The sequence below is a fragment of the Dichotomopilus funicola genome (genome assembly GCF_033296635.1).
Source record: "Dichotomopilus funicola strain CBS 141.50 unplaced genomic scaffold C8A04scaffold_18, whole genome shotgun sequence".
In the NCBI taxonomy this organism is placed as follows: domain Eukaryota; kingdom Fungi; phylum Ascomycota; class Sordariomycetes; order Sordariales; family Chaetomiaceae; genus Dichotomopilus; species Dichotomopilus funicola.
In genome coordinates this window covers 1-22,501 of record NW_026944039.1, presented here as the reverse complement: position 1 = coordinate 22,501, position 22,501 = coordinate 1, and the positions used below count along the sequence as shown (strand labels likewise).

Genomic DNA, 22,501 nt, shown 5'->3' with positions numbered 1-22,501 from the left:
AAAGCGCCGGTTAAGGTAATACGGCAGATGCTGGAGCAAGAGGACGAGATGTTGCAGATCAAAGAGGAAGCTGACATTACTTCTGGGCCAACCGAATCAGAACCTTTAGGAGTATTCGTAATTATCAAGATACATGGGGGAAGTGGTTTTAAAACATCACTGATGCTGTAAATTGGCATTTTATTTTTTAGCGCCTTGGGTAGTGAGTATTCCGCAAGAAGTACGGATAATCGGGAAGATATTGATCATTACATGCAACATCCGTCAATGGTTGCGTTTGTTGTTTATGGTATCTTTTCAGACGGCCGCGAGAATATCGGTCTCACAGTACAATTAAATGTATTCCCGTAGCAGAATACTCAAGTTCGGTAAATTAAATGTCCTCCACTCCCAAGTTGTAATCAGGTACCCTCTACTTGGTCTTTCCGCCCTCATCTCCTCGCCCCCAAGCCGGCGGCAGCCTTGTACCCATTTGCAACTCCCACAACACCCGGTCAAACCGCCCCTCCTTGAGAGCCACCGCATCCCCGGCGTACTTGAAAGTCTCGCCGGGAGTCGGCTCCTCGTCCTCCCGACCATCCGGGTTGTCGGTAAAATAAATATTGCAGGGCTTCAGGGTGTAGGCACCCGTCTCGTACTTCGCCAACCGGTATTTGTGGTCAAGTGACTCCACCAGATAGGCATACCCCGCCAACGCAACTCCCGGTTTGCCGTTAATAAGGGCTTTGTATTGGCCCCAGTTCGTAAGTTCATAGCCGTAGACGTTGGCAGGTCGCAGGGTCGGTTCTGTTTGCAGGCCAAGAACGCCCTTGAGGATGTCGGGCTTCATGAGGGTGCCATAGAAAAAGTAGTAGACTGGTTCGTAGACAAATGGCTTTGGTTCCTCTCTCTCTAACAAGTAGTTTTCCGGCATGCAAGCGAGCTTCGCATGGTATTCAGTTTCCCAGGGCTCAAGTGCAGCAGGTTTAGGTTGTGCGCGCAATGGAAGTGGGAGCGGGGGCGGGGGTGGAGGTTGAGCCCCTGTCGGGTGGCTGCTCGGACTGGATGCATCGAGTGGGGGACTGGAGTTTGCCATGGCTATGGCAGAAAAGCAGGGGCAGAGAAGTGGTCTAAGGTAGTGATAGTGATTCAGGAGGGTTGCAAGAGTTGAGTGAGGTACGGAGTACCTAGGTACCTTGGTAAAAACGTAAGTTGGAATGTCCTGCAGGGGCTGCAACGGACCGGGTGGGGCTGGTGGCCTGCCTAAATGAGACGCGATGTCGCTTGTTATTGGTCAGTTCCGAACCACGCAGCGCCACACACAGGCAGCCCGGTCCGTGTTTCCCATGCTCCCAGATTCCAGGAGTTGAGTGTTGGGTGGCGGCGAAAGTGGAATTCCCTATGGGATGTCGCACTGCTCGGAGCGGGTTCTCGCCTGTTGAAGAATAGTTACAGGTAGCTCGGTCCAACGTTTAATCTTGACGTCTTGTTAGTATGGTCGGTGATTACAGACACTTATAAACGGTCATGACCGTGTGGGAGTGGGACGGCTTTGCGAGCTGGATGGATATGGACCAATGGTTCAAGAAGGAGTGATAACAAGGGTATGTCTCGTGTGGCCTCTATTGACGGCGGCCTTGAAGGGGCTTGTTAATCATTATAATTGTAAGAACACCGTCAAAGAGTTCAATATTACTCCCACCTGACCCTTCACCATCAGTGCTCAACTCTCGCCGACCTAGCATAGCGATGACACCCACCTACCTACGCCTGGCAGCCCTCCAGCTCTGCTACAAGTCGAGCACACAGTTCCCTCTCGCTAACCCTCGCCACTTCATCATCCATGCTATCAACCATGAGACAACTAAGCACCACATCGGCATAGACGTCCCCACACGCCCATCTGACACGATCTAGATACTCTCGACAAATCCAGCGTCTCCGTTCATACTGATATTCGTCGTCATAGTCAGGAATCATGTTATATCCCGAGCGGAAGTCATCGTAGTTCCTCAACGTTTCCCACAACCCGATTTCAAGAAGAAGGATACCGAGAGAGTAGACGTCGTATGCATGACGATACAAGCGCTGTGGGTCTGCGTGTTTGGCAGGGTGCTGGTAATAGTCTAGCGTAAAGCCGCTGATGTTGATGTCCTTCGTTGGCTCGGAGACGGTCGACTTATTGAGCATGTCTCTGCCATAGATGTTTTTGAGTGAAGGGGTTCTGCTTCTTAGCCTTGGCGCTGCCTCGTCTGAGGGGCCATCGGGTTCCCATATGCTGGTGGTCTTGCTCTGGGATCTTTGCATCTCCATTTGCGTGGATGATAGCATTCGGTTGTCAATTGGCGGCGCCGATGCTGATTCCGTGGGAGTCATTATATCGTCTGGCCGTGAAAAGATATAGCCCATCAGAATAGGCTTCGAAACATCAATCTCGATTTTGACCTCGTAACGATCCTCTTGGAGTGCATTCACGTGTTCCGGGAAGAACATGACTGACTCGGCGCGGATATTCTTGTGTAGCCACCCGCTGGAATGAAGGAGACAAACGGCACGAACAAGGTTCCTGGCCAGCTCGAAACGTGCCCCGAGCGTCGATCTGATGCCATGTCGCCCTTTGTTTCCAAGAAGGGACTTCAGCGTCACAGGTGCACGAAGCTTCAGGTTCTCCGCTGGCCGCTGGCGGCTCTGGAGGCCGATGGTGCCGGGGAGCTTGTATAGGATGCTGAAATGGCCCTTGTGTTCCCCTTCTGTATGGTCAATCATTCCTGCGATATTCAAGCCATAGACGCTTTTCATTACATTCTCGCCGTGGAATGTGTTGAAGAAGTTTTTGATGAGAGCCCGGAGTTTCGGGTCTGGTGGCCGAACACTCTCTATCGGCTCATCATCATCAGTCTCATCGCTGTCACTCTTTTCGTAGTCTACAGTGATTCCAGCGTTGTTGTAATGGTGTGGAATACCAGTCTCTGACAACTTCAAGGGACGTGCTCGGTTCCGCCGACGCTTGATCTTCTGCTTTTGCTCCGGGGTGAGTTCCGGCGGCGGTCCACGGTAGTCTCGCATTTCCACGTAGACGACTTGGCCGTCGAACAGGGCGAGACCCTTGCCCAGATACCACATCTTTGGTTGTTCTTCTTCGATGCTAGGAAGAGTGCCGTCATCTACCGCGTCAACCCTGTCTCTGTTTTCATTCACTGATGCTTTCAAAGTGGCCGCCGAGGCCAGCAGTACGTAGCCTCCCCGCACTGAGGAGCCATCATCCACCTCCGCGTGTTCGGTCGCGAGTTTCGAAGTCCACTTCAGACCAGCCGGCGACTCTTGCCTGGCCAAGCAGTCCATGGTGAGATAGATGTTCATGGAGCCGAATGCGTTTTCCGGACAAAGGCGGTACAGCGATTCACTGTGCGATCTCAGGTCGGAGATGAGTTTTCTGAAGTTGTCTCTGTCCTTCAGAGCCCACTTGAACTTGTTGAGGACCGAGAGCCGATGTTTGACCTCCTTGATGACCGGCTGGATATTCTCGATAGTGGTGTTTTGGATGGTCAGCTGGACGTTGTTGGTTAACTGGGATGCATCTTGGATAGCTTGTGTTGGCTGAAGCTGGATCCCATAGCGCTTGGTGAGCTTTTCTTGATTTGACAGGGTATCGGCAAGAGCGGAAAGCGTATTGAAGACGCCTTCGGCCTTGAAGCGGTTGTTTAAGAGGTACTTGTGCAATTTAGTCTGCCCTTGCCCGGTGGGATCGGGGTGTTCCGGCCCACTGCTGTCCTGGTTTTGGATCCGCCAGTGGAAGCCCCAGGCTTTGAGAATTGACTGCTGAATCACCATTTCGCGAAGATGGGCTGAAGATTCTACTTCGGCCGTTTTCACCGTTGTGAAGAAGCCGTAACAGTCCCGACACGTCGTGTAGAGGCCAACAATGCCGACGGCAAGGCCAGCAGCCTCCATGATGGTTATGATGTTGTCGGCGGGCCACGGGAAATAAAAATGAGCGGTGTCTGATTCAAAAGTCCGGAAACTGTGTGGTATAAGGACGAAGTTGAGGGGTCAGTCTACGCTTTTACCAGCGACAAAGACGCGTTGATATGAGCGTGGGAAATCAGCAGTGATCAGGCGGCTCATGGTGCATGAGCAGGCGGGGGTCGGGGGCTGTGCCCAAACCACCCAATCATAATGACCAGCTTCCCTGTGCAACACGTCGTCCGCCTCTTTCCGGCAGATATTGAAACCAATGGCCTGACGCCCGGCCTGCAAGGACACCTAGCGAAGAAAGGCAGTGCTTTCCAGTTGCAAGTTCCAATCAGGAGCAGCGGGTATCAGTCCATTCCATTTATTGTAACTGCGAAAAGGCGTAAGTGAGGACAGGTAGAGTAGGTACTAAACTGGAGGCTATTTATATTGTAGTTTGCGCTTGGTGACGGCGGGACTAAGGGAAGAACTTCCATTGGCTAAGGTACCTTAGGTTTAAGAATCTGGTGTCAAGATACGTATCACTCATCCAATTGCTACAGGGTGTCCTGCGAAAGCGGTGAGAATGCATGATCTCACTCAGAAACGAGGACAATCGGCTCCCCATTAGTGATATCCGCACACAGTTGTCCGTTCCCATCCGATGAGTACGTTTTGCCGTCCAGCGCCCCCTTCCACGACCCGTTCTGCTTCTGTGCATCGAAGCAATATTGCTGCGACTGGCTGCTGCCGCCGTTTGAAGTCAGCGCGATGACCTTACCGCCGGCACGGCTCCACGCGTACGCCGCGTCCGCGGTGTACAAATGGACATGGTCATCTTCCGGCAGGCCGCCGGCGGCCTTGCGTACGCCGGCCACCGCAGCGATAAACTTGTAGAGTGCGCCATCAGTGGCGAACCCGCTGCGCCAGAGGTCTTCCCGGTTAGCTGGGTCTGCACCGCCTGTGTAGCCCTGCTCGGTGCCGTAGTAGAGGATGGGCACACCACGCGCGAGGAGCACGTATGTGAGCGCGTTCCGCAATAGGACGGGGTCATTCTTCTCGTTCAGCCAGCGCGGGTTATCGTGGTTGTCGAGGAACGTACCCAACGCCGCAGGGTCGGGGAACTTTTGGCTGACACTGTTGTGCATGTCGACAATGTCTTGCGACGAGCCCTTCTGCTGGTAGAAGTTGTTGACCGGATAGTAGACGGCGTAGTTCAGCAGGCCAGACATGAGCCCAGCGTAGCCGGAGAGATAGTCCGGGTCACCGTCAAAGACCTCGCCGATCGTATAAACGCCAGCAGCGGAGGAAAATCCTGTCCAAAAGTCCTTTTCGACATGCTTGACCGTGTCGATACGTACTCCATCGAACTTGAACTCAGAGACGAGCCAAGTGATCCATGACTGCATAACATCTCGAATCTCGGAGTCTTCCGTGTTGATATCTGGCAGGACATCGGCGACCCAGCATCGCTCGACGCTATCCTGGTTCGAGTAGTCGATTTTGCAGGACGTGTGGTACGAGGATGTCTGACTTAGCAGGGTGGGCTTATTGGCAGTCACATCGGCCGGGCCCATGTGGTTGGCGACGACATCGACCATGATGTACATGCCCTGTGCTTCCATCAGTATTTCACAAAACATAAAGCAGAGCTTCGTTCGGACGAACCTTTTCGTGAGCCGCGCTAACAAGGCTCTTCAAGTCATCTGCGGTGCCAAGCTTCGGATTGATCGTATATAGGTCCTGGGCCCAATACCCGTGATAGCCCCCTTCGGTGTCTGCCACCCCCAACGTTAGTATGCGCTAGGATCAGGTTTCTCTTTTAGGAGCGGAGGGGGGGGAGGGGGGGTTCTCACTTGCAACCACGGGCGTGATCCAAATGGAGTCGAAACCGAGGTCTTTGATATAGTCGAGTTTCGATTGGAGTCCCTGGAAAGTCCCCCCGCAATAGTTGCCGAGGTCGCCACACGCGCTGCCGCCGGTGTCGTCGCTGTTCCGAGCAACGCGGTCTGTCAACGCAAAGTAGATACTGCGAGCCTTCCACGCGGCAGCGTCCGCGGCGAACGCCGTGGTGCAGAGCTGAAAAAGCAAGGCAAGAGATGAGATCCTCATGGCGGGCGATTAGGAGGTTGTCGGCAGTGTCCCTGAGTGATGGAGATAAATCTGAGCTGAGCTCTGGTTGGAACGCGACATCTTATACTCGAATGCCCGTTCTCTACGCCGACGAATTTTCCCTCTTCGCTCCTAGAACGATGCCGCGCAAGCTAGGATTCAGGCGTGATGCATCGCTTGTGCCGATCGAGGGCCTGTAGCGCCGCGAGTTCTCCGATTGGTTAAGGCCCCCGTGTGTCGTTCCCATAAGCTGGGACCACGCACGATAGTGGTTAGATCGGTAGATCCGTTGTGTCGGGGGGCTTCCCCATGGGGTAGCCCACCCGTATTCCTTGTCTTGTGGGGTCGTCGGTCGCGCAGTCTGCCATTTCTGACGGTGCCAGGGTGAAACACTCGCTTAAGTTGGTCGGCCCGAGATGTGCGAGCGGTGGATAGCGTCCAATGTACGGAATGCATCTGGCCCGACGGGATGCCAAGCTGTCGGCCCGACATCAATTCATATTAGTGACTGATGTGTCTGCGGAGATAGATCTGCATGAAAATCTTCGCTAATGTGCCATCGACGTCGACAACAACACAGGAAGGCTTGATCTATTACTGGGTCCTTCATCACGATGAGGGTACTCGCGGCTCCTACACCACAATGCTATCCGGGGTCACCAAGCATTGGTGACACTCTCGAGCTCAATATTCGTTTGAGTCAGCGAAGGCTCATCCCGACCGAAGTCATGTTTTATCTCGACCATATGTTCGGACGCTAATTAGGTAGGTGAAACAGGTTTATCTCGCGGAATTTAGGAGAAGTCAAACGTTGAGCGGTACCTGGGTAAATGGGGGAAATAACAACCACTACGGCTTGGACGAAACCAACTCTCGTGAGAAATCCCAAGTTCTCTGTATGGCAACTCAACCGGCTGCCGACGTAGGTACTCGCGGAGTTCCGCACTACATTAGGAAGAACTCCGACACCCCTACTCGATCAACGCGATCGGCGCCCCACGTATCCCTTTGTCCTGGTTTCCCCGTCTGGGCGTCGGCCTTATGCCCGGGCCCTAGAAAGAGGTCTAAGCTCACGCCTGACTGCAAGCCCGAAGCACTCGGTCGCACCATCCTGAAACAACCAAACCTGGCTTGTTGGTTGATCTGTGAATTCCCGTGGTGGGGTCTACAGTACAGCTTTCGTTACAGTAATTACAATCCGAGTGATTCGAAACGATCGGGTTGTCCTGCCTACCTACCTTTATGAGACGTAATGCCGCTTGTTATTGGTCGGTTCCGAGCCACCGAGTGCCACATACGGGTAGCCCGATCTGTTTTCACAGCACCTACAAAGTAGGCCGAACGAAAGTAGTCATCAGAAGAATCAGCTGCAGTAATTACAACTAAAAAAATGGTGTTGTAGTTGGCCCGGACTGACCCCACATCGTTTCATTTGTTGTAGAGCAGATAGAGTTTTGGGAGGTGATTAAGGTCGAGTTCAAGACGAGGGAGGCGGGAATGCACAATGCATTCTTAGGGGAGGACGGTTGGTTTGGGTGTTGTTCGAAGTGGTGATGGAGGTATAAGTTGAGAGGTTTAGCGCACATTGGCTTCCTCTTGTGTTGTTTTGTTGAATCCCGAGCCCCTTTAACCCTCCTCCCTTCCCACTCCCTCCCGCCCCTTTTCTTTTCCACTTCCCCCCACCTCCTCCCCGGATATCATATTTCTATTTCAGGTTTAGTTTCTCCACACATCGCTCGTTTATCGCCTACTGCCGTTCTGTTTTATGACAGGCAATGGCAATTGCTTGTCGTATTGATCAACATCGGCCTAAAGATGGGATTACCAGCTCATGCCCTTGTACGGGCGAAGTTTTCAAATGGTTCAACCCGGGTGCTGGGGACCCGAATGTCTTTTTCCTGGTCCTGATTCCGGCGCTATTCCCGGCCGGTGTACGGGAACGGCCGGTTACGTGTCCAACTTCGAGATCCGCGAAATCATCGCGGCCGATTCCGAGATTACGCAACACAACGACGACAACGGCGATGTGCTGGTGTACGGCGGCGATCAGTGGGTCTCGTGGCTGTCCAAGTCGTCGTATCAGGCTCGGCTCGACTGGATCCGGGGCCTCAACTTCGGCGGCACGTCAGACTGGGCTACCGACCTGGACGCTGACTATGGATCGTGTTCGGGAAGCCCTGGGGGCAGTCCCGGCGGTGTTAGTAGCGGTGACAGTGGTTCTGCGCCTGTCATCATCAGCCCGTCCATTTATGACGATGCGGCGGATGCGCCCGATGTGTTCTGCGAACCGCCGTGTACCTTTATCTTCCCGCCTTGGCAACTGGACACGGCCACGACAATCAGCATGGCGCTTGTGACAGTGGTGTACACGGAGAACTGGGAGAGCACAACGACCGTGAACTGCGCTCCCGTGACGGCGTCGACGGGCACAGTCACAAGCACGGTCATTACGGTTCCACCACTGACTACAACGGAGATTCCACTGTGGGATGTAGTGTGGAACGGAAACACCGACGACGACAACGACGACGATGATGATGATGACAACGACGGCCTCATAATTTACCTCACTAGCAGCGTGCTGTTCCCGCCCCTCACATTGACCCGGACCCGACCACCCGTCCCGGGCAATACCGGAACGGACACGATCGGGTGGACATACAGCCCAGGGCCGTTCCCCACGATACACCCCCGGCTGCTTCGACTTTGGTTACGGTGGAGGAGGAGGTGGAGGGGGCCCTAGCGATCCTAATGAACCCGAGGAGTCGTCATGTCGGACAAGGACTACAGTATCGGATTGTGAAGTTGAGTGCTCGGTACTGCGGTACCCAACGACAGAAAGTACGTATTGTGCTGAGCCACAGTGTGAGCACCCCGTGACGGCCTGCTCAACGACGGGAACTACCACGACAACCACAACGACATTGTCTTGTCTGGCTACCGTCGCGTATACAGCAAATATCGGAATCCCCGTGATGGGTGGTGGTGGTATTGGCGGCACCTGGGAGTATCTGGTGGGCGATGGAGGTGGGGGTGGAGATGGAGATGGGGATGGGGATGGGGATGGAGATGGGGATGGAGGTGGAGATGACGAGGGCGGTCCCGGGTGCACAAGTGACGAGGAGTGTGCCAATCAGCTCATGGACTGCCGCAAGGATTCCCTCCGGCGTGTGTCTATCGAGGTGGGGGGCACACTTCTTGTGCTTGTGAAAATGACTTTTAGAAGCGCTCGTGGTTTTTACACAAATAAACAGAGCTGTTTTGACCGCCAACCACAGGGCTCGCTTTGGAGTCATGGAAGTATGTAACGCTTTGGATTGATTCACAGTATTCTATTGGTAACTCTAACTTTTTAAGTACATATCTGAAATTACATCGCCGAATATCGTACACGTCTAGTCCCCTTAATAACCCGCATAGCTCACGTAACTAGACTCTCTCTTCGGCCACGAATGGCTCCCCTGTCCATCGTGCGATCTCCTCGACGTTCGGCGTTGCCGCAGGACCTTACTAATTACTTGGTGGCCACAATCTCCTCATCGTTTGCAAAAAGTGGTTGGTTCGGCGCGCAGACAGTACCCTTTTTCGGCAGTGTTCCATCGGCAAAGTACTTCGCGATGGCCTCATTTGTGCAGTTGGACCTCTGGGCGATCGAGGTGTGCCCGAACCCGTCATGGTGGAGCACGACGGAACCTTCGAAGCCCGCGCTCATGTTCCGAGCGGATGCGAGCGGCGTGATCGGGTCGTATGTGTTTCCGATAAACAGGAGCGGGGACGATGTCTTGACGCGGAAGTCGCCCTCATAGCGTTCTTTGGCCTTGAAGCTCCATTGCGCGCACGCGTAGAGGTAGTAACCGGCGCCGAACCCGGGGAAGTACTTGCTGGTCTCGTGGAACTGTTGCTCCACTACCTCGATATCCGAGAGCTTGTCTTCACGCGGTATCTTGTCGCCACAGCGAATTCCCATGATGGCCTGTGCTTGTTGTGGGATAGCGCTGGGGCTACCCAGGCCCGAGAAAGCAGCCACGAGCGCGTCGGTGTCTTTCTGGATGACGGCCGTGAGGATACTAGCCAAGAACTGGTACGAATTGGGGCGGTAGAGGGTGCTGAGCGTAAGGGAATTGGCAATGGAGTAGGTGATGGGGACTGGATCGGCGTTCTCCGCGGGGATAAGGAGCGGTTCTGTCTTGAGTTCTTCAAAAGCTCCAACAATGGCCTTGAGGGCGTCGTCGGAAGAGTTCGCGACGGCGGTCAGGGGGCACTTTTTGGGATTATCGAAGCAGGCGCGGATAAACCCCACTAAGGTATCATCGGACGAGATGAGCGCCTCCGTTTCTCTGTTCAGTCGCTATGTTAATGACGCGGACGATAGTTATTAATGAGGGGAGACTCATACCCGATGCTGTGGTAGTATTGGTGAGAGTTCATAACCCCGTCGAGAATGACCTTGTCAATCCGATCAGGGAACAAGGCAGCTGCCGTCGCACCAAGCGTCGTACCCCCTGAGATACCTGGTAATTTAGCATGTCAGCTTCTGCACCTCGACCACTAGTACCAACAACTCATCATTGTACCCACCCCAGTATCGTAGTTTGCCATCTTCGCCGAGTGCATCGACGATGCGGAACATATCTCTCGCGGTAAAAGCCATCCCCACGAGGTCTCCCGTTTCACCAAGTCGCTCGGTGCAGTTCCCTGCGATGTAACCGGCTTGATCCCACACTCTCTGTCTCACCTCAGGGGACTCGTCCGGAAGCTCGTTTGCTAATACCAAGCCGGCTGCTTCTGGTTCGAAACAGGCAAATCGAAGGGTCTGGCCGGTCCCACGAGGGTCCCAACTGACGAGATCAAATTGGCCACCAGTTGCACTAGTCCCCCAAGTTCACTGTCAGCAAAGGGAAAGAGGCGCGGGGGGGGGGGGTCCAAGGTGAAGGCAGCGGGGTGAATGAGGTTCACTTACGGCCCTTGTATCGGTGCATAGCTAATCATGTTGTTCAGTCCGTCCTGGCCAGGGCCGCCGAAGTTCAGCAGGATGGTCCCCTGTGAAGGTCCGTTTTGCGCAGGATACCGTATCAAGGCGAGGTCGAGAGTTTCCGCAGAAGAGCCATTCGAGTAGTCAAGGGGCACCGGAAGCCTGGCGCACTCGACGGGTAGGCCTTGGGTCTCAATGTCGCACTTCCCCCATTGGATGCCGCTGTTGCCGCGGAGTTTGGTCGTGGCCGCGTGTATCACGGAGGAGCCGAGGGCAACGAGTAAGGGATTAGTGTTGACCATTGTGTTGTGCTTGAAGTCGAGAACTTGCGGGCGATTGGAAATTGAATGATTTGGGATGGGTGAGAGACTCGACCGGGTGTCTCTTGCGCGTTTGCTGAGGTTTTATCCTTCTTTCGAGCTTGTCGCGGACTCACTGCATGGAGTTGCCGTGGGCATCCTATTGCCGAATTAGGAAAAAAATACACAGAGGCGACGCTTGGCCCAATGTTAATATGTTGATTCCTCATTCTGGGCATTCCAGCCGCTTGGCTGGCGACAATTGGCGAGTAGCCTGCCAATCGTACATTTCCAGGTGGTGATCGACACTGCTGCTGACGCCCAGGCGGGGCTGTACAGTCGGGAGGAGCCGAAGCACAGGGCTGAGCGAGGGACTGCCGCGGTTGGAGCCTCAGATTGGAGGCGAGTCCGTCGGAGTCATTGCCTAATTCAGCTATTACTGTGCAGATTGCAGCCCATACTCCTTAACCGACAAGGTTTCTCTAACAACGAAGACAATATCGTAGCAAGATTATGTTGATACACGTTCACTGCCTAGACTGCACGCCCAGCACTGGACGGTTCGATGAGCCTGTTGAGACTTGGCTGCAGACTTTGGTGAGGCTCTGCACAGAAGGCGCACTCTGACTCACCGCCTAACCAGGAAACTGCGTTTCTGCCGGCATAAATGCCCAACGAAATTAGGCGGTGGGGATTCTTGGCTCCAAGCCTCCAACCCCTGACAAGGCTTAGCTGACATTTGGATACTTTACTACAGATTACCACGACACTATTCTGATTCGGTCTCGCTTCTGGATGAACCCGAGTCAAACCACTCGCTCTCATCATACACCACCTCCACGTCCTCGTCGTCTCCCTTAACATCACCGACGTTCGCGCCCATATCATCAACACCGTCAAACACCGCGCCCTCGTCCACACCGCCGTGATCATCCACATCCCAGCGGCTGCCCTCGCGCCACGTCGTCTCCGCTGCCGTACCTCCAGCCACTGGTTCCAACCGTTCCACACTTGTTGACATTCCCTCGCTAAAGAATGGATGGCTTTCCTGTAGCTTCTTGCCTTGCGTCAAGAAGCCCATCGGCGTATGAACAAAATCCTGTCCGTGCCGGCGGACCGCCAACCAGTCCTGGAGAAACGCCAAGGGCCGGGGCGAGAAGGAAGACGAGACCCTGTGATTTTTCCCCTTCGATGCGGATACCACCTTGTCTTCTTCATCTTGGTCCTCGGCAACTTCGTCATCAGAAGTCACGGCATCGTCTTCCTCTTCGTTTTCCGAGAGCCCCGAGCCGGGTTTCCCGGCTTCCACTACGCCGAGGAATTTACAGATTTCTGCGTGTTCGCGCCATTGAAAGTAGAGTCTTCCCGCCAGGAGACCGAGCTCAGTCTTTAGCCATTGCGGTGCTTCCCAGTTTTTGGGTAGCTGCGGTATGCTGAAGAACGTGAGGTTATTGAATTCCATCATGCGTCTCGTAACGGGAGAGGCGTAGGTTAGGAGGTGGACCCGGGGGTGGGTTGATCTTGTGTGCATCATGCGGATGACTTGCTCGGCTTCTTCGGGAATGAGGACCACGGCAGTTTCGAAGACCGCGCTCCAAAGTACCCAGTTCACGGGCCGCTATGGCACGTTAGATTCGGTGCGGGGTCGGGTATCGGGTGCTACTTACTAGCAGGTTGTCCGGGGGGAGAGTGGTGTAGAGCTTCACCGTCCGACCGAACTCGACCGACACGAGCAACTTAGAATGTGCGAGACTAACCTTTCCGGACACCCTATGTTTCCGGCCTAGCTTAGTGGCAGAGATCAGCTGAAAGACGCGACAGACAGCGCTGGTCTCAATGGGAAGTCGCCCAGTGCGGGCAAAGACCTCGAGGTCTCGGTGCAGGCCGGGGAAGCCCAGGGCGTCGTATTGCACCGCCTTCTTCACCTGACGGACCGCCTCGACTTCGAACGCGACCTCACGCTCCTGCTCGACTTCCTGCAGCGCGGAACCATGAACGGCCCTTCCTGTGTCCTGGAAGCCCTTGCGTCGCGTGTTAAGCTCCTCTGCAAACGCAACCATCTTGGGATGCGTCGATTGGAAGCCACTTTGCTTGCCGCCCTTGGTCTTGGGCTCGTACATCTCCTGCAATGTCTGCAGCTCGTTCTGCTTGATGGATGACACATACTGGGCGCGGTCATGGGAATCCACCAGATAGTTGGGATAATCGAGGGCAGCCTGAGTTCTCCTGCAAAAGTCGACGCCTTGCGAGTAGTATAACGGCTGCAGCTGTTCAATACTCTCGCAAGAGTTGTCCAGTAGCCAGTGAATCCTAGGAACAAGCGTCAGTACTACTCGCCATGGCAGTTACCGCGACCGGGGATGTGTACTTACACGTCATGCGAGTCAATCCTATGGAAGTCGGACTTGGCCCGCAGGTCAACAATTGCTTGGCGCACCTCTGGGGGGATGAAGAAGGTAATGGATTGGGTAGTTCCCAGTTGTCGGAGCCGCATTGCAGCTGCTAGAGTTAGCCCCTGATAGCGAGAATATTGGGGAAGGGAGTTCACCTTGCACCGTATGATCTTTGGACTGCCCCTGGCCCACTGTGAGCGCACCTCGAGCATCTGGGGGAAATTTGAGATCGGTTCCTCGCGTGTGCGCCTCGTCAAGATACACCAGGCACTTGCTCAGATCATCGGCATACGGCGATGCCAAGAGGGGCGTTTCGCGGCCCAGTTTCGAGATGACCCACGGCTTGTTGTCTGAGTCGAAGTACAGCGCAGCGTCACCGCGTTTGTCGATCTCCAGCCAGGTCTTGGCGAGCGTCTTGTTGTCCATTTCCAGGATCTGGGCCCCCGCGTCGATGAGAATCTTGATGTCCTTATTCTTCAGCATAAAGAGCAAATCGCGTTCAGTCGCTCGGCCGCCCCGGACATCTCTGATGGTTTCGCACTTGCGTGATCGGTCGTGGAGTAAGTACGTCAAGACCTCGGCATTGGTGTGCGATAATGTCGGCAAGTCAGCCTGCTGGATGGTAAGAGGCAGCATGGTTCGATTGTCGTTGGTGCCACTGAAACCTGTGGTGAGAGCCCGCGTCCGAAGCTTCTCTGGGATCTTTACATCAGGAATTGACTGCGCAGAGAATAACGGCACGTCCCAGCCGCTGGACTGCAGCTTCACTGTGAACTGCTTTGCATGTTGCGGAAAGACAAAGTTGTTCAGAAAGTAGTCAGCAACGACCACCCGATAGCGGACTGCCCGCCAAATCTCGCCGACCTGCGTAGCATCTTCGGTGTTGATCGTGTTCCACGCCCGGACAGATGCCGGGAAGTCGTCTGAGGACTGCACCCACTTATCGTACTCGGTCGACGGGTCGTCCGACTTGAGTACGCGGGCCAAAGCTAGTTTCAGCTGTGTTTCGTCAAGGCCGTCGTAGTAGAACACCAAACAAGTGAAGAGGATGGCCACATCAGGATGTCCCCATTCTGACTGCTCGCTCGGTACTCCTTTGGCATGGTACGGCACGGCCACGGGATCTGAATTTGGACGTAGGCCGTACTGCACGTTCCACCGTTTCTTCAGCGTCATGATGAGAATGCGATTGATCAGCAGGCCGCGAATGAGATACACCGCCTGGCGCACTTGGGGTTTATCCGAACATAGGGTCCGTATCCTTGCAAGAGTCGTGGGTTTCAGTCGACGCGCAGTAGGGGAAAGAAAGTCCCGCACTGCGGCGCGTTCGCGACTGTCAAACGTGTTCACAGGCAGGATGTTGCCGTGCCCCTTGGTGATGTCAGCGGCTAGCCGCTTGAGCAGCTCGTCCTCGACGTCCCGGCGGGCGAAGTAGATGAGGGGGAATCCACCGCCTGGTCGTCGGACCACTTCGAGGGACCGCGGGAAAGTGGTCTGTAAGTCGTACAGGTGTTGGTCGACAAGATTTAGGAGGGCTTGGGCGATATGCCATCGGTGTGGGTGACCATCAACAGATAATTGTGAGCCAGAAGGATAGATGAGCTGTGTGCGTGCCGCCAGCGTGTAGTCGGATTCATCCAAGATGTCACGGCAGACCGAACTTAGCCAAGAGTGTACCTTGATCATCGGCGTTGCTTCGTTGACTTTGTTGTCAAGTATTTTTTGTTGTCCACTCAGTAAAAAAGATAAATTGTGCTCCGGCAAGCACAACATGACACCAGCTGTCTTCAGGGTGCGCTTGTGGATGTCGTAGTACAACCGGATGTTGTCCTCGTTCGTCGCAGTACGCCTCGAGAAGGGGATGTGGCCGATTTGGCGGTTCAGAACTCTACCCAGACGAGACTGGAGAAGCTGCGCAGTCTGCTGGAGGAGGGCTTTCGGAACGATTATACGTACAAGGCTCTTCTTGTCCGCCATCGCAGCCGCAACCATGGGAATGATACACGACGTCTTGCCCTGGCCCATGTTCATCTGCAGGACAGAATTAGTTCCAGACGCTGGCGAAATGGTAGCCCGGGCCACGTCAACCTGGCCGGGTCGAATGAGGAGGTTGGAGTCGATCTCCAGCAACAGCCAGTCGGGGTGATCCTGGGGCTTCCAGTTTGTATGCCCTAAATTCGCTTCTTCGTCCTGAAAGCGTGATGTGTCACCCGCTCGAACACAATCGTTCAGCCTCATCGCTCGTTGCAGGTTGGTTATGGCCAAGCCAAAGGTGATCAGCGCGTCCCGTACGCCGATCCCGAAAGATGGGTTTGCCGTCGAACGCAACGGCTCCAGCAACGAGACTGTGGTGATTGCGGGCCAAAGTCCCCCCATCTTGAGCCAATGAATCTGGCGGCCTGACATTGCCGGGGTTGGCCTCTCGAGTGAGCTCTTCAGGGAGGCAAAAGCGCCGAGGAGTTGTGATACGTCCTTTTTGTTGTCACGGAGTCCGAGGAACGTGGCTAGCTGCTGGGGCGTCCTGAGCTTCTTGAATGCCTCGAGACTTTGGGTGAGATCCTGGGCATAGGTCTTGCGCACCAACGATTTGCTCTTCGCGAGGCGGTCGATAATTCCTTGCAGCTCTTCGATGTGCATTCTAACCTCATGGGGGGAGATTGCAGGCCTGCCGTTAGCAATTGGCCTTGAGTTGCGCATGTGTATCAAGAGCTGGCGGTCATCTTGCGGGCTGCTGCCCAGTGGGGCCCATTCCATCGCCGAGGGTTCTGACCAAAAGTACCCAGCATTTGGCTCAAAGAGCTTGCCCAGAAGGTCGGAATGTAAGTTGGGAACAGCGGCTGGGTGACGAGGCGACGCAAAGACCGATCCCGACGCAATCACTGTCGGGGGTTTATACTCCAACTCGGAGCGACGGCAGTTCAGAATTTGTTGAACTTGGTTTAGGTGACGTGATAACTCCCTGTTTTGGAATAGTCGCAGCCATTCAGGGCGGATCACCTCGAGCGCTCTCGTGATGTCCAGTAAGAGATCAGTACGTGCACCATTAGAGACATCAGGTTCCCGACATGGCCACTGAGCCACAAGATATTTGGCAAGGTACCGGCAATCTTGTTCGCTTCTCATTTCGTGCGCCTCCTTAGCCGTTTTCATCTTGCGGCGCTGCTTGGCCGTGATGAGCATCCCAAGCTGTTCGCCATCGTCTTCTGGAGCTGGGATCCGGAATGGGTGGATCAACTGGGCGATAAAATCCACCTTGGGGTCGCTATCCGGTTGAAAGTTGAAGTAGGAAGGCCAGGGCGGGAGCGGCAGGGCCTGGAGTTCGTCGAAGATTGCGAATGACAAGATTCCCTTGAGTAAACCGTCATCAAAGGTATCTCGGAAGGACAACGTTACCAACAGGAACATGAGGCTATAACTTGATTGACCACGGCGGCAGGTTTCGACCAGCGCGCCCCAATGTTCCCGAAGGTCAGTCCTCATCTGCTCGGTCAACGATACAGTCTGATACTCAGCCCCGTAACCACCGATCGTGTTGCCTTGCGACAGCATGGTGGCTAGATTGTGCGGGGTTTTGAACCCTTCCGGTTTCGTTCGCAAGAGGTGGGTAATTTCCATGGTTGTGGCGTACCGCGGTTCTGAGGCTGACGATTTGTCGCGAGATAAGTAGGGCGGATCCGTTTCTTTGTCATTGTCGTTACTCCCCTTTCGCTCATACAGGCGACGACGTACCAACGCTCGGGTAGTTAAATGTGGTTCTCCAACGGGAGGGAGTCCGCTAGCGCGGGGAAGATCAGCGTAGCCTGTGGAAAACTTCTCGAGGTCTTTTGAAATCCCCAGAATCTCCTCCACCAACTGTCGATACAAGGGATGCTGAATGTGGCAAGTGAGTGTCTCGTCCCAATGGTTTGTTGCCATGACTCTCAAGTCGGGTGGGTAGTAGTCTCGCACAGGCGTGAGATGTGCGATTTGCGACAAGATCATGGCGGGCGATCCCGCAAGAACTGTCCAGGGACGGCAGATACCCGAGCGAAGCCAGTCGAGACTCTCTTCAACCCCGGTGCGTCCTGTTAGAGAATCCGGAAGCAAGAACGACGTGTATGCGTGCAGCAGAGCCTTGGTGTACACTAGGGTGGGCTCGGCCGCGCAGTCGATTCTGCCAAGCGTATCATTGATGGTGAATTTTCCATATCTACCGTCCCCTTCGACATGGATCCTGACATGGAAGCTCGATCTGGTGGCGGACACGGGGCCCATCGGCACGAGAACCGTCCGGCGAAGCGGGTTCTCAGTGCTGCAGCACACTAGTTTGCTTGTCAAACCGTACCATGTTCCAGCATCTTGGTTCGGGTCAACCTCGAGCTGAAGCTGCGGCGAAAACAAACGTTTGTTCGGGTTGACAAAAAACATCATTTGTAGTCGCGGGATGTGGACTTCGAGACCGCCGTCGGGCGATGGTTGTATGACAAGGAGCTGTCGCCTGTTTGTCAAGCCATCTAAGATATTTGCGACCCGATTGAAGAGGGGGCATAGAGGGTCCACGATGGTGTGTTCCTTCCCGTTGCGTAGGAGTTTGTGGCATAACCCCGTCCCGACATTGAGGGTCCAAGTCCGAGAGCGGTTGAAGATATCCCAAGGATGGGTGCTGGGCGTAATGTACACAGCCCCACTTGTCAGATCCCTAACAATGGCTTGGTTAGTACTTAGCCCTGCTGGTATTCATGAGTAAAGCACGTACAGCCAATGTATGCGCTCATCAATGAGTGGTCCTGGAAGATCCCATATGGACCGAGAGTGAAAGGTATCGCGTGGGATAAAGCGGACGATGCGGGGCTGCGGGCCGCTGGACTTGGCCATGATAATTGTGTTACGACCTTCGTATCCGATGTGGACGGTGAATTTGTACGGTCGAGTCGTCAGGGCTGATACGTTAGTCAAGATCAAAGTTTGGCCATCCCGGAGGCTGTGAGGCTTACTGTATGTCATGCCCGGAATCGATGACTGAAACACTCGAAGTGGCTGATCGCCAAAGAGCTCCTTGATTACCAGTGAGTCTTGCACATCTTGGGGTAGTTTCTAGGACTGGTCAGTATGGACTCTCGCAAAGTGATGTGGTACGTACCCCAACACGTTTCCCATTCACAGCCAATGCCCCGGAGATCAAGTCGAACTCCACCACCTGATGATTCTCCGTTTCCGTCTCGGCAATATCACAGGAAATCCAACCCGTGTGTTCAAGAGTGATTTTGGTGTCCGTCGACCTAATCCGATCGGCGTCGGGCCAGAAATGCTTCAAGCCATCGCAGAGACTAAATGGATTGGCAGAGATGGAGTCGGTGACGAGGGTTTTCAGCTGATGTGACAGCTTGATCGCGGACACCATGTCATGCAGCATGGTCTGCGGGAGCGACTGGATCTTATTCACCATGTTCTCGTGTGTGGCGACGACCGATTCGATATAGGCCGTCAATGCTGCGACATCAAAAGGGACCGACAACGAATCTTCTAAGTGGATGACAAATGTGCGTCGACACAGCAGAGCGGCAGCAAGAGCACGCTGTTGCAGCTGTTGAGCCGCGGCCGTGTCGGGGGATTTCTGAATCTCTTCCCGAAGGAGTCTGAACCAGCGACCGCAGATTTCCCGGGCCTGGAGGACGCAGCCGAGTGCCTTCTCCTCAATCTCAGGTCCCGCCTCTGCAGCAGAAGCCAGGTCAAGAATACGCAGACCCAGAGTGACGATTGTTCCCATCAGATTCGTTTCTCTCCAGCTGGCCAATGCGGCGAGATTTGACAGACGAGCGCTGATTTGCTCAAGTAACTTCTCGACGAAGGGGGCGTCGCCGAAAACCCAGTGGATCAGCCTCAAAGGTTGCAGCTCGTCGGTTTCCTTTGATCTCGGCCCGCAGTGCAGGACGAGGTGGTCGAGAAGTATCGCGCTGGCTTCGGTCGACCAATTCATGTTCGTCGCGCCGAGCTCGATTAGGATCGATATCCACCGGCGGCTGGTGCCTGACATGAGCGTCTTCAGGGCCAGGAACTCGTGAGGATTCAGACCAGAAGGACAATTCACCTGGGTCGCCATGATTTCGTATGATGAGGGACCGACACCGTCGCTTGCGAAGCTCTTGTGATCAAAGACGGCACGGAATGGAGAATCATGTGGCAACTGTAGCTGAACGTGGTGGGCGAACTGGGGTTTCACCCGTCCTCTGCCGGTCCAAATCTTGCTGTTCTGATCAAAATAGGCGAGCTTCAAACCGTTGGGCTTGCACAATGCATCTCGGCTGCCTTCCCACTCCACTGGAAATCCGACCGTGGCATAGTGCGTCTTTAGGACTGTCACAATTGTTAGCACTCAGGAAGAGCCGCCGTCGTGGTCATTTAGTACTCACATGGCTTTGTGAAAGACGCAAGGCAAAAGCTCCGCGTTGTGCCAATACCAAACCCCACAAGCGCTTGATAGTCATTCAGGAAGCACTTCGGTTCAACCCCTCGAGCTGGAGCAGAGGAGGCGAGCTGTGTTAAGACCGCCCAAGTTGTATCGCGATAAGTTGCAAAAGCACGAGGGCACCGTAACTCGAATACCACCACTTTGGCCATGACGTCGTCGGATGGGAGTGGGTGCTCGTAGATTTCGATGCGGATTTTGTTCATTTCACGGATCATCTGACACCGGGGGCAAGAGCGGGCGTTGTGCTGCCCCAACCCATACGGATCATTCTCATCAACCGTGAGGATACAGGCGCTTCCGTTGACCCGTCGGGTCAGATCATCATATTCAACAGTCTTACGCTGCCACTCGATTGACTTGGCTTGCTTCCGGGAACTCGCGTCTTCCTCGATTTCGTCGCGGAGAATATACATCTCTTCTGCCACGTCGACTTCATCGTAGTATCTCCGTGCAAAACAGTCGTTGGTGGGATCGTCAAAAATTGTGACCTTGGACCCATTACAAGCCATAATGCGCGCGTCGAGGTAATTCTGAATGTTTTGCAAACGAACCATGTCCTTGTAAAATGCGAGGTGTAGAATATCCAGGATTTCAGGCGTGAAGACGGGGTGATAGTCTCGGAGAAGGGGGAATTGTTGGCATGCCCTGGTGTCCAGTATTGTCCAGAGTTCCATGACGTCTAGGATCAACAGACTCATCTGGCTGGCGTTGCCTCGGTACAGTGGCAATCCTTTGTCCATGAGGGAGCATATCTCGGGATGTAGAGATCCAGCACCCGAACTGAGTGTCGCCCGCACGTTGTCCTCTCTCTCAGCCATGTCCAGAATCGGCGCGGCGAACTTGGCAAAATGCTCGTTGGCTAAACTAGAAGGGTTGAAGTTGGACGGCGGAATCCATCTTCGCCGGTCCCCCTTGATCATTTTGTTAGACGAGGCCAGGATTGACCGCAACGACTCCCCACTGACTCGCAGGGGAAGAGTCGTATCAGTCCACGACGCTCTCCTAGGCAAAGGCGGGATGTGCTTGAGAAAAGACTGCCGCCATGCTGCCCACACAGATTCTATGCGGTTGGCGGCGTTGTGGATACTGGGATCGATGGTTGGCGTCAGGTTGGAAAAGATTTGGTCCACGTTTTGCATCAGATGCTTGTCCCGGACATTGCTTCTTTCCATGTCCAACTTCGCCAATCTCCGGCACAACTTCGCTTTGAGAAAATGCACCTGGTCTACCTCGAGATATGATTGGCTCCCCTCGAGAAACTTGGCCAAGCAGACGCAGAGGCAAAACTTGTACTCGAACCGGCCCAGGTCGGGCCCAAGTGTAAGCAGCAGGTATCGCGAAATGGTGACACGGAGCGCAAGCCAGCCAGGGGAACGACGCCACGGTCTTCGGGCTCTGTCCCAACAGACGTCATCCCGGACCCGTTTGCGAAGCAGAGGGGTTGAGAGTCGCCGTCCATTCTCTTCGAGCACTGCCATCAATAGTGAGCTGATGATGGCTGGGTTCGCGGTCGCTCGGTCTTCGTAGCTTTGGATTCCGGCCTTGAATGACTGACCCCCGAAGTCTTTGGTTGACTCGAGAGATGCTTGCTCAAGGAACTGGGCAAGGCTGTTTTGGAAGTCGTCATCGTGTAGTGTCGATAAAGGGAGAGCAATTGCGCTGCCGGGGAAGTCCCACTGGAGGGCATTGTTCCCCGCGAGAACATCCTCATTCCTCGGGGAGGTTTCGAACACCTCGAATACAACCTCAGATCTGCGACCGTTAGTCAATTGAAGAACCGGCGGGCCGGTGAAGACTTACTCGGAGACTCGGTGGATAAAGAGAGCCGCATTCTGATTGCGGATGTGCAAAAGTATCGCCTCAAGCGGCCCTATGGTTCGTAAAGCGGACAACAGCCGTATTCTGTCAACCCTGCCGTTGCTGGTAATAGCTTTAGACACGACTAGGCATTGGCGAACGCGTTCCCAGACACGGCCGGACCCAGATCGAAGCCCATCTCCCGCAGAGTCTCGCATCAGACGCACCGCCGCAAGAAGCTGGTCGGTTAGGCTGGCCTCGATAACGGAAAGATCCGCATCTTCAGAATGTGGAAGTTGCTGCGGTAGCGCGAGATGGTGGAAAAGCGATTTCGCCATTGAGGGAGTAGGTGACAAAGAAGTCGACAGAAAGAGTGGCAAATTTTACAGGATGATGAGGGGAGTTGGGAAGAAGAGAAAAACGGTAACGTATCTTATCAGCGAGCTGCGCATATCACCGAGCTGCGCACGCCCCACCGCAACGCGCCCTCTCTGCACCTTACATCAATTTTTTCCACAACCTAATATGCCTCCTACTTCAAAGGAAGCGA

The 22,501-nt window shown here is 54.4% G+C and overlaps 6 protein-coding genes across 6 annotated transcripts; 1 reads left to right on the top strand and 5 right to left on the bottom strand.

Moving 5' to 3' along the window:
• Positions 1-412: 412 nt before the first annotated feature.
• On the bottom strand, positions 413-1,075 carry C8A04DRAFT_27063 (uncharacterized protein; the record flags this gene model as incomplete). The annotated part of the gene is made up of 1 exon (XM_062780160.1): positions 413-1,075. The coding sequence occupies one exon, from the start codon at positions 1,073-1,075 to the stop codon at positions 413-415; it is 663 nt and encodes a 220-aa protein (XP_062638439.1).
• Positions 1,076-1,743: 668 nt separating this feature from the next.
• Positions 1,744-3,930, bottom strand: C8A04DRAFT_27062 (prion-inhibition and propagation-domain-containing protein; the record flags this gene model as incomplete). Its single annotated transcript, XM_062780159.1, has 1 exon — positions 1,744-3,930. The coding sequence occupies one exon, from the start codon at positions 3,928-3,930 to the stop codon at positions 1,744-1,746; it is 2,187 nt and encodes a 728-aa protein (XP_062638438.1).
• Positions 3,931-4,526: 596 nt separating this feature from the next.
• On the bottom strand, positions 4,527-6,042 carry C8A04DRAFT_27061 (alpha-amylase; the record flags this gene model as incomplete). The annotated part of the gene is made up of 3 exons (XM_062780158.1): positions 4,527-5,543; positions 5,599-5,708; positions 5,787-6,042. 3 exons carry the CDS (start codon positions 6,040-6,042, stop codon positions 4,527-4,529), a joined length of 1,383 nt encoding a protein of 460 aa, XP_062638437.1.
• Positions 6,043-7,900: 1,858 nt separating this feature from the next.
• Positions 7,901-8,785, top strand: C8A04DRAFT_27060 (uncharacterized protein; the record flags this gene model as incomplete). Its single annotated transcript, XM_062780157.1, has 1 exon — positions 7,901-8,785. One exon carries the CDS (start codon positions 7,901-7,903, stop codon positions 8,783-8,785), a length of 885 nt encoding a protein of 294 aa, XP_062638436.1.
• Positions 8,786-9,556: 771 nt separating this feature from the next.
• C8A04DRAFT_36004 (TAP-like protein-domain-containing protein) lies at positions 9,557-11,316 on the bottom strand (the record flags this gene model as incomplete). The annotated part of the gene is made up of 4 exons (XM_062783372.1): positions 9,557-10,379; positions 10,439-10,553; positions 10,621-10,880; positions 11,003-11,316. 4 exons carry the CDS (start codon positions 11,314-11,316, stop codon positions 9,557-9,559), a joined length of 1,512 nt encoding a protein of 503 aa, XP_062638435.1.
• A 766-nt stretch (positions 11,317-12,082) lies between these two features.
• Positions 12,083-22,289, bottom strand: C8A04DRAFT_36003 (uncharacterized protein; the record flags this gene model as incomplete). Its single annotated transcript, XM_062783371.1, has 10 exons — positions 12,083-12,931; positions 12,981-13,623; positions 13,686-13,812; positions 13,862-14,852; positions 14,937-18,384; positions 18,442-18,625; positions 18,680-18,779; positions 18,826-20,039; positions 20,096-21,906; positions 21,955-22,289. 10 exons carry the CDS (start codon positions 22,287-22,289, stop codon positions 12,083-12,085), a joined length of 9,702 nt encoding a protein of 3,233 aa, XP_062638434.1.
• Between the last annotated feature and the right edge of the window lie 212 nt (positions 22,290-22,501).